This window comes from Cebus imitator, unplaced genomic scaffold, assembly GCF_001604975.1.
Source record: "Cebus imitator isolate Cc_AM_T3 unplaced genomic scaffold, Cebus_imitator-1.0 Scaffold613, whole genome shotgun sequence".
NCBI classification, from domain to species: Eukaryota; Metazoa; Chordata; class Mammalia; order Primates; family Cebidae; genus Cebus; species Cebus imitator.
Genome location: NW_016107928.1, coordinates 79,996 through 90,700, shown reverse-complemented (window position 1 = coordinate 90,700; position 10,705 = coordinate 79,996). Strand labels below are relative to the sequence as shown.

Sequence of the window (10,705 nt, the reverse complement as noted above, 5' to 3'; positions counted from 1 at the left end):
TCCAGCTCCTGGGTTCAAGTGATTCTCCTGCTTCAGCCTCCGGAGTAGCTGGGGATTACAGGCACCCATATATATATATATATTTTTTTCCGAGACAGAGTCTCGCTCTGTTGCTAGGCTAAAGTGCAGTGGTGTGATCTCGGCTCACTGTAACCTCTGCCTCCTGGGTATAAGTGATTCTCCTGCCTAAGCCTCCCAAGTAGCTGAGATTACAAGTGTGTGCCACCACGCCCAGCTAATTTTTGTATTTTTAGTAGAGACAGGGTTTCACCATGTTGGCCAGGATGGTCTCAATCTCCTGACCTCGTGATCCGCCTGCCTTGGCCTCCTGAAGTGCTGGGATCACAGGTGTGAGCCACCGCACCTGGCCAATTTTTGTATTTTTAGTAGAGATGGGGTTTCACCATTTTGGCCAGGCTGGTCTTGAACTCCTGACCTCGTGATCCGCCCGCCTCAGCCTCCCAAAGTGCTGGGATTATAGGCAGGAACCACTGTAGCTGCCTTGAAAGGTAATGATGGGTGAGGAGAGTAGGGAATACATGTGGTGGGTGCAGTATTTCCGACACTGCCACAGCCGTGGGATTTCATCTGCAGGCCCTATACCTTGCGTGTGTGCTCACTTGTTGATAAAGTCCCATACCACTTTCTGGAACATTCTTTCCCAGAGCATCCCTTCCTTTAGTGGCTGGGTTGCCCACTTGCACAACAGCATTGACCTTTTATGGGGCTTGCTACCCTCAGTGACCTTGAACTTTATTACTCTGCACCAATCTCATTGCATTCTTTTTGCTGATCACCAGTGTCAGCTGTGGCAGTTCATGGAATAATACCTAGTGTTATTTCTTCAGCTTATCATGTTAAAGCAAACCGGACAAAAACACAGAAAGACATGTTTATGTTTTCTACCAGCTTAACACTGACATGTTGGATGTGTTTTAAACACCATGAAGTTCAAAAAATGAGCTTAATGGTAGCACTTTGCTTTCTGTCCTCTGTATATCCAGGGTAAGAAGTCTATACAAAAGTAACTTGGGATTTCCTCAACTAAAAGGCCAGGGGCTCAAATTTTGGGTCTGAATGTGGCCTAGACTCTTCTATACAATTTTTGTAGCGTGACGTTTACTTGAATAATGCAAATAATCACTGCTAGTTTATGTTTCTTTCGTATGGGTCTTCTGAAAGTGAGGCAGGTTAACTCATTCAGGCCTGGGCTCTTTCTGGGGTGTGTGTGACACATACAAGTGTTGCCTCTGAAGCTACCATGGTTCCTTGCTTGGGCAAAGTGTAGGGCAAAGGCAGGGAAGGAATCGTGTGTAAAGCAGGTTAGTGAGGCACGCCAGGAAGCACGTCCCAGACTCCAGCCAGAAATCAAATCAAACCATGAAATCACAAAGGCACTGGGCGGAGCGGCAGTCCTGGAGCAGGCTTCCTCCCACGGCTCTTGATGCAAATGTCAACCAAGGGCCACGTTTTCCATGTTGCGGCGCCTACACCACAGAAATCAATTTAGACTTCTATTTCTAGATGTCACAACTTAGACTTTTTCTTTTCTTTCTTTCTTTTTTCTTTCTTTTTTTTTTTTTAAGATGAAGCTATTTTAAGCCTGCATCCAAATGCAAGCAGCTGAGCTGGAACCCCTTGCAGGATGCCGTCTGTTAACAGCCATGGCTGAAGACTGAAACCTGCAGGATGGACACCAGGAGCCTGGGTCGTGCTCCTCTACAGGGGCAGGAGCTGCCCTTCTGCAACAACCCCACCCCACCCCACCCCACCCATTTTGGGAAGGTGTCTGAGGCCTAACCGTGTGGATGAACTCTGTAGGGACCTTTAGAAATCGGGCCATCCCTCTTCCTTTAACCCTCTGTTGTTTGTCCCCAAGCTGTTTGGCCTGCAATCTGAGGAGACAACTGATTTTTCATGTTTTATACATTTTATTCATACATTTCTCCAACTTTGAAATGACAAAAGCCCAATTCTATGGTTTCCCATTACACAGCATCCTACAGGTATGTATATTCTACAAAGAATACTATGGAGTTTCTCTTCTTCCCCTGTCACACAAGATAACTGATTAGGGTTTCATCAACTTGTACTGTGCCGGCAGCGCACCAGCATTCTGGTTGTTCCGGCGACAGGGCAAAGGGATCAGGATGGGAGGGCGTGTGCTAAGGCATGTAAATAGATACAGACAGAGAGAAAGAAAAGCAGGACATTTACAAAGAATCCAAACCTTTCCAATCCCTTCAGCTCCTGGGTGTTGAGGGACACCTCCTGCACAAACGCTCTTGCAAGCTAAGGCTCTGCTGTACCCTGCAAATACTTACAATTGGATACGGTGAAATATACAACAACCATTAACATCTCTCTCGTTTTATCACTGAGACAATACTTCAACACCTTTTATAAAAAGGCAATAATACATACAGAAAAAAGAACACGTTGGCAAAACTATGCAAAACCACCCCAGAACTGAGTTTGAATGGCGACACGCCTATACTGCAATTAAACACGATACTCGGGTCTCAGCACGTGAGGGTTGTGCGGTCCTCACATCAGTCACGCTGCCTGCTGCACCCGGCAGCCGCCCACCTTGCCTGCACAGATGACATTCCGGGAAACAGCTAAGACTGGAAATCAATTCCCCCAATTCTTGGTCTCTTCCAGATAAAAAAAATAGTGGAGGAATGCCTATTTCTGTTCCCAAGGACAACTCCCACTACAGAGGTTGTACTTCCTCTGGGTCCAGAGATGGTCACCCTTAAGCCTCTGTCAATAAGAACACTGGCATGTTCCCTCAGTCACACACCAGAGAGAATGGAGCGAACACATAAGCAGTAGCTAAATTCTGAGCTTCTGAGCATCGCAGAAATGGAGTTGTGCTTGGGGCCAGAAAGGAGGTCTCCTGTGTGGCAACAAACATCTCTTTCCATTTTCTTTTGCTCGGTCCATTTGCACAGGTTCAAGGGAGTTGATGGAGGGTCAGATGAGAGGTGGTGGGAGCTCAGGATTTTCTAACCACACAAAGAGGTAAGACTTGGGAGTGCTGGCCCCAGAGATGGTCTGGCCCTCTTTTTACTTCTGTTTCTGTGGGCTGTGTCTGCCCACCTGCTGCACAAAGCAAAGCAGGGGAAAGACCGGATGGGAAAATGGTAATGAACATCCTCTTCTTCTCCCTTTTCCCCCACTTCCTGGATGTATGTGACAGCTAAACCTCACCCACTAAGCTGGAAAATCTGAGACTCCCCATAGCTCCAAGTTTAAGGCAAACTGATGTGTGTGTGCATGGGCAAAGCCAATCAGGCCATGAACCTGGAGTAGAGTCCTGTATCCAGAGATTCCAAACAGAGAGGGAAATCTTATTTCTAAAGGAGTAAAAAAAGGAAAAGCTCTGGCAAATGAAATGATTTGTGATTAAAGTTTGTAGCCTTTCTGTAAGCTGCAGTAAGAAGGAAAGCATCTTTTAATAGAAGAATTAATTACAGGTGCAGAACAAGAGCACCGCGCTCAGGTACCTTTAACCTATTACAGGCTGTGATCGGTCTCAGTATTGTAAGCCCTAGTCAAGAGGATGGAATAAGGAGGCTGTGTTCAGTTCTGAAAAAAAGAGAAACAAGAAACACACATGAGTTTGATAACAGGAACCAAGATGGAGGAGGAATGAGGACAGCATGGAGCTTGGTTTCGGAATGCTGATTCCAAGGTGACTGCTCCTCTTTCCCAGGAGACAGTATGGGAGGCATTTCTATTAATAATTTGTTAATCAAGCAGTTTTCTTGGTAGCTTTAGCAACACATTCTCTTTGCCTCAAGTTAAGAAACTGGCCTGAAATGGAAAAAAAAAAAAAAAGGACATGACATCAGTGGGGGACAAAAGAGAGTTGGCTTTGGGCTGCCTTGTTTTTCAGGGGCAGTTCCCACTCTGGGAATCTTCCTGGAGGGTGGTTTGATTGACTAAACTTTTTCAAGAAATAAACTTGAAGCCTTAATAAAGAGACAAATACAAGTGATTCAAAAACAAAAGAACTCTGCAGTGATCAGATCAAAGGCTGTAAAAAGATAATAGTAGCTGCAGCCCAGGCCTGCCTGGAGCACAGAAAGGCTTGGCCCACTGGCTGGCTCCAGCAGCCTGAGAAGGAACAGGAACACCTCCTGCATTTCTCCTGCAGTGGGGGACTTTGTGACATCTTTAGATATTCCGCCACCAATAGGATGGGCTGGGAGGATGCCTTCTGAATGCAAATACCAAGAAGTAGGTCAACCATTTCTTTTCCTCTCTGAGCAAATATTTTAAATCACCTCACCTGACAAGAGATACATTTAGCATTTTAAAAGGCTACAATGTTACCTTGACACTGGGAAACTTCCAGATGAATTAAATTGAGCGACATTTCCCTTTTTAGCTAAAATGGGATATGCTTCATGTGCAAAGTAATTACTGCCTTATGATTGGAAAATCAGGACATTTCGTCTTTTTAACAAAGAATTCAACATATAAAAACTCTCCCTTTCTTGCTGTGGGGAATGGGGTTGGGTGGGGGAGAGAACCTTCAAAATATGGCTCTCCAATACTTCAACTGACCACTAATAAGATTTAGTACTCTAATCATTCGCTCTGGTCTTTAAAAGGAAAAAAAAAAACAAAAAAAACAAAAAAAACAAAACAAAGGTTCTGCTGATGGAATGGAAGCAGTAAAGAAGCTTTTAGCAATTTTCTTTGATTGCTTAGTGGACAATTGTAATGTAGCAGTAGTGGCAGCAGCAGCAGCAGCAGCAGCAATGTACTGAAATTACTCTAAATTCAGAAATCTACATATATGCAGCTAGGTCATAAAGACACTGCTTTAGAGAAGACATGTATTAGTGGAATGGAACAGATAACCTCTTTGAGAAGTCAATGAGTTCTTGATGCAGGAATTTCACCATCCAAATGATGGCAAGAACGATGCCTGCCCGTGTGCTTCTCAGAGGACTTATAAAGCCACTGAGAAGAGGATGAGTGCTACAGTGCCCGTGAATTCTAGGGCCACAGACATTTAAGTTGGCATTGCTTTTCTCCTCCTGCTTAATCTACCTTTATAAACATGGCAGATAGCTCAAGACAGGCATCATCAGCATCTCTGGAGATATGGGCTCAACGGGCAAGTGGGAGCGTGGGGGTTTCCACTAGAGGGAGGGAAGTTTCTGTTTCCCATGTGTTAGTTGTATTTGTCTTTGTGCTTCACCAGAAAAGAGGTAGAACAGGCATCTTCATATTAGTGAGCCCGAAATGTGGTCAGGACCATACCAAGAATGACTGTCTGGCCTTGGCATCGATCAGATTTGAATCGGTCCCTAACACAGCCCTAACCAACTCTTCTCTATCCATCTAGGGCGAGACCACTGTTGAGCTTGTTTCTGGTTTGGTGGCTTGGTCACCCCACTGTGGGCCCCAAACAGAAGTAGTTCACTCAATACCTTGTTTGCAAGTTGCAGACTCATCTGGTCACTGACAAAGAACAACATCAGAAAAAAAATCGCCATCGTTTCATAATAGGTGGTGGGTTGGTGGGGGGGTAGTGTGTTGACAATGTAAAAGAAGTATACTAATGACTTCTCTGTTTGGTCCTTTAAGAGGAGCTGTTCAGCTCAGAACACACCCTGCACATCCTGCCAAGGCACAAAGTGACAAGGCCATCTAACCTACAGGAAGCAAAAAACGATGGTATGTTTTCAAGGATCACAGGTTAATATAAGCACTTTACACCCTCACATGCTAATGAAAAACATTCTACTGACCTCTGGCAAAGAGTCTGAGAACCCCCAGCCTGAATCTCCTGTATTAGAAGAATGTGACTTCATGGAAGGGTTATGAGATGGTTAATGTCTCTAACGCAACAAGGACAGATGATTCCCCTGTGCCAAGGGATACAGCAAGAGGAAGGAGAGACCACAGGTGGCCTCCAGTACGCCCGTGGCCCTCGGGCGCATGGCTCTGTGCGAGTCAGATGCGGTCCAGCTGTGCTCTGGCAGGCTACAATGTCGCCCTGCCAACTGATACTCACTCCTGGGCCTTCAATGGTTCGATGAGCATCTAATGAATTATACAATTGAAAAGATTATCAGCTTGGAAACCTGACGAAATCTATAACGAAATGAAGGACCCAAAGGCATTTAATTATTGAACACATAAAAGGAAGTATATTTAAAAAAATTGGTTAAACTGTCCTGTTAGTTATCATTTTAAAGGAATTTACAGGGCTGTTATAGATTATTCTCTTGGAATATTTCAGTTTATGGCAAATGCCTAAACTGGTTTCTTCATTGCACAGTATTTTCTCTTAAAATGGGTGCTTTAAAACAATTACATACAGATTAAAAATCCTCATTTCTTTGCTTAATTAAAACGTTAATACTCTTAGACAACACAGATCTGAAATGGTGAAACCAGCAATTCCCCCCCCACCTTACAACAAATTAAACTGAGACAAAACTACAAACACATTTCACTACATGATTATTATTAATAAAAATCAGTTTCTTTTTTTGTTATAAAGTTGCCCAAAATGCAAGGGATGTGCATAGGTTTACAACTTAGTCATAATAGCATTTTATTCTTATTCCCCTGGGTGTGCCCCATGAACGGAATGTAGAATGTACTTTGCTGTAGATTACAGATTGTTTTGTCCAACACAGACACACCGACAGCATAAACGCTCGCGACTGTCCACATGCATTAAGAGTCAAGACCCAACTTCAAATCTCTAAAAGGTTTACAGGGTGCTTCAAAGAGACAGTATCACATTATCTGGATGTTACATAAAGGACTTAAAAAAAAAATAACTATTCTAAAAAAAAAAAAAAAAAAAAAAGGCCTTTAAAAATTTATGACTGTTTTGTAATCACTACACTAATTATTTCAAATAAATAAAGGAAAGAAAGATATTCCAATCCATAAAATCAGACTCTAAAAAGAATGTAGTTTTCCACCCCCAGTCAAGGTAACAGAATCATTGTTTATTATTATTAAAATAGATTATAGAAAGCAGCATCTATTTTGTGCGGTTTTTAGGGGCCTTGGAAATAAAAAGCTATGATTTCCAAAAATATAACATTCCAAAGGATTGAATAATACATACATTTAAAGATACATTTTATTAAAGTTTAGGAGAACTGATTAAAAAAGATACTGTCTCTTTAAATTAGTGTGTAATTGTTTTTCTCCTCCTATCTATTTGGACATGACAATAATTATAAATGTAGGTCACACTACAACTAGGTAGTCTCTAGGGACCATGACCTGCTGACACAAGGCCGATAACAAAGAGGCTTTTCCATGTATGAGGTGCTCCCAGTTATGCTCAGGTATCTGGGGAGAGGCCTAATAGACCCAGGAGACAGGGACCCACTGTGGGGCTGTGCACACGAGCTCAACAGCTTCCTCCAGATGTCTGATTGTCTCATCAATTTCATTGTTGATAATTGTGAGATCGAAGTAGTGTGCATATGTTCTCTGTAAGATGTCAGACTCCTTCTGCAGACGCTGAAGAGATTCATCCTAAATGGTGATGAGATGGAGGTAGGGGTGGGCATGAGAGGAGGGAAAAGTAAACAGAAGAGAGAAATCAGTTGGATTTGTTCTCTTTTCACATTTCTGTTCATCCCAGTGTCAGAAACAGTCAAGGCCAGACCCTGACATGCCGTATTCTGGCACGAGGCCAAGTCCGCTCCATGACAGAGGAGACAGTGATTGCTCAACATGCAACAGAGGGTCCATGACAAAGCAGATGAGCCAGAGAAAACAGACACTCTTCAGGAAACACGCCACCCCCACTCAGGCCTAGCTGTGCCTGTCCCCAGAGTCAGGAGGGGTAGGGCCATGCCAGGTGTGGGTTTACCAGTGGCTACAGTGGCCCAAACAGGCCTGCAGGAAGCCCCCAGCTCTAGCCTCAAGCCGCTCTCCCAATTGGCAGGAGGGCTACAGTGGCAAGGCTGGAACTCTTTACCGGCCTCCCCTTGGTCCTCCACACTCATGGGAGCCAGGCCTCAGGGCCCGGCTGCGTTTGCCTCAATAAGTCCCTGCCCTTGGATGACAAATTAAGTTGTATTTTTTCCTCTTCTACTTAAAGGTTCCACATGTTCCAGGAATTCAATTACGTATAATGGCCCTCACTTAATAGCAGCTGATGCCAGAGGCAAATGCTCTTTAAATGTTACAAATAATGGCTGAAATAAGGCTGTTTCTCCAATAAACAGCACCTGGCATCTGAAGAACCCCCTTAAATTGGTCTACATTAGAAATGGCTAGACAAATGTCACTGTTCATAGGTCCTCATATCTCTTATGAAGAAAACTTATGGAAGAGAAGCTACTGAACTCTAGGAAGGTTTGCTGCAACCAAGGATGCTCCCTAAACTACAGGTTGCCACAGATTTTAACTCTTGCAAGAGGGACCCAACGGTAGGAGGGGGTTTAGCGTCCAGCTTTGTCATGCAAGTATAGCTTCCGCTAAAGAGTGGAAGTTCTTTCAAGACAGGGGTCTCTTACGAGCCACCAGAAAGAAGTCTGCCTCTACATCTTCATGAGTCAAATTTGTCATGCTGAACTCCCAAAGGGCAAGTTCAACCTTGACACTAGGGAACTTTGAGTGACATTAACCACCCCCACCTGCCATACACTAGGTGGGTGGGCTCTTGGGCTGAGTCTTAAATATCTATAGAGATAATGAAATACCTCTATTTGATTAGTGGCTCTCTCCTCAGCTAGGACGTACACTTGTCTTGTGTGCCCTGTAGTTGCTGTGCCCCAGCATTAGGCATAGGGTCTTGCACATAGCAAGTGCTTAATAAATGCTGTCAATAGAACAAGCACTTGTCTGACTAGTGCCAGTCATTACAGGGTTTTACAAGTATTAAATCTAAAATCAACAGACTGAGCAATTCTAGGAAATGGGGGCCCCGGGTGACAGAGACAGATCTCCAGAGAAATAAAAGATGCGGTATCTTCAAGGACGTAGGAGCTGTGGTGCCCAGTACTGGCTTAGGGCCCCTCCCCTCCTCTTCTCTAAGGCCCCTGTTACTGGCAAGAAACCCTTCCTGATGAGGCTGCTGGGAGGTCCAGGCAAACCTCAGCTCTCTGGGTACAGCTCTCAAAAAAGGGGACTAGAAGTGAGATACAGAGACTTGCTTGATTCTGTCCTGGCACTGCAGTGGGCATGCGCAGACACCACAGCAGACAGGAACTCAATCTTTTCTCTCAGGACACTCTGAACCAAGAATGTCCTATCTGTTTTGTCCTCTTTTACACGCATTTCAAAGCAGGACAGGGCATGCTTTGAATGTTAGTGTTAAGAACTATAGTGTCGATAAGACCCCACTTAATCATCACCTTCTAGTTCTGCTTGCATTTAAAAAGCATAGTATTTTCACTGTGGCTTTACCTTACAATCAACACAAGCAAAAAACGCCATTTTAGGAAACGCGCATTCACCCAAAGACAGGAGTGCTTCCTACCAGGATGAAAAGGAACAATTCCTACAACATCACTCTCTGGCACAGGGGATTCTATTTGAATACATAGTCCTGAGTTTCAAAAACCACTAGCAGAGTTTATGATTTGCTCAGCAAGCTGGGCTGATGAAAATATCCGAGAAAATTTATGGCTGAAAGTATCACATTTTTAATGTAGGTCTCTTTACAGAAAAATAAAGCTCCCTCTTAAGAATCTTTTAAGACGAAGCTATATTTGTCAGTCTCTTCCTCGACAACAGCTTGTCTGTGTGCTTGACTCACACGTGAGCAGGGTTTAACTCAGTGAAAACAAAATGCCTTTATTCTAACAGCAAAAGCAAGGATTTGTGGGAATAAAATGCCTACATTCTAAATCTATTAAAAGAAACAAGGCTGTATTTCACCACCTCCTAGCTGGTACTTACAGGCAATTTTCTGCACCATTTTGGCAGCTATGGAAAATTAGTAAAAGGGTAGGAAAACAGGCAAAACAAAAACAAAGATGATGATTCAAGAAAAATACATGGCAACCAAAGGATAAAAGCTAACCACAATGTGGAGTTTCAAACATGTTTGTGTATTAAATAAGATGGGAAAGTAGAATTTTACAAAGGAATATACCTCTTGCAGATGAAATAACAAAAACATAATGACGGAAAATATGAGTAACACAGGTAAATCTAAATCCTGAATCTTCCTTAAAGGTACACAAAGGGAAAATTTCCAAGCCATGGTTTAACTAGATTTTAAGGTTGGGTGAGTTTAGGCTAGTGCTGACTGAACAGAGTCAAGAGTCCTCTGATGATTTCTCGAAGCTGTGAAAGCAATGGTCTTCAGGGTACCTTTGTATAAGAGTCTCCTCTTAACTAAGGAACCTACAACAGACAGGCACTGCTACACTTACCAGACACATGATAACTACCCTCTGATCTGCTCAGCAATGGAAAACCTTCTAAGTTGGCAGCCAACTCTCATGAGCACCATCTCTGTGGCAGTATCTGACTTGAGTTGGCTGGATAGTGGACAGAGCTCATTTCTACGTTTGGTAGTCTCCAGGGGCCTGGAGAGAAATTCTGCAAAGGTTCCACTCCAGGGGCTGCACAATCCCTATCATGAGAGGGAGTGGGTTGGCAGCCTGGGACGCCTCGGTTAACAAAGTAGTTCCTGTGGGAGTGAGGGGGTTTGTCCTCAGATTTTAGAAGTCAACCTCCTGATAAGGCT

The 10,705-nt window shown here is 43.7% G+C and overlaps 1 protein-coding gene across 1 annotated transcript in view; it reads right to left on the bottom strand.

The window, feature by feature from the left end:
- Positions 1–1,911: 1,911 nt before the first annotated feature.
- The window catches only part of LOC108294955 (peripheral plasma membrane protein CASK-like), an 87,693-nt gene continuing 78,899 nt past the window's right edge, over positions 1,912–10,705 (bottom strand). Inside the window, exons 19-20 of the mRNA XM_037734405.1 lie at positions 9,910–9,936; positions 1,912–7,533 (exon numbers count right to left, since the gene is read on the bottom strand). Coding sequence (XP_037590333.1) covers positions 7,357–7,533; positions 9,910–9,936 — 204 coding nt within the window. The 3' untranslated portion in view covers positions 1,912–7,356. The remainder of the gene's footprint in view (positions 7,534–9,909; positions 9,937–10,705) is intronic.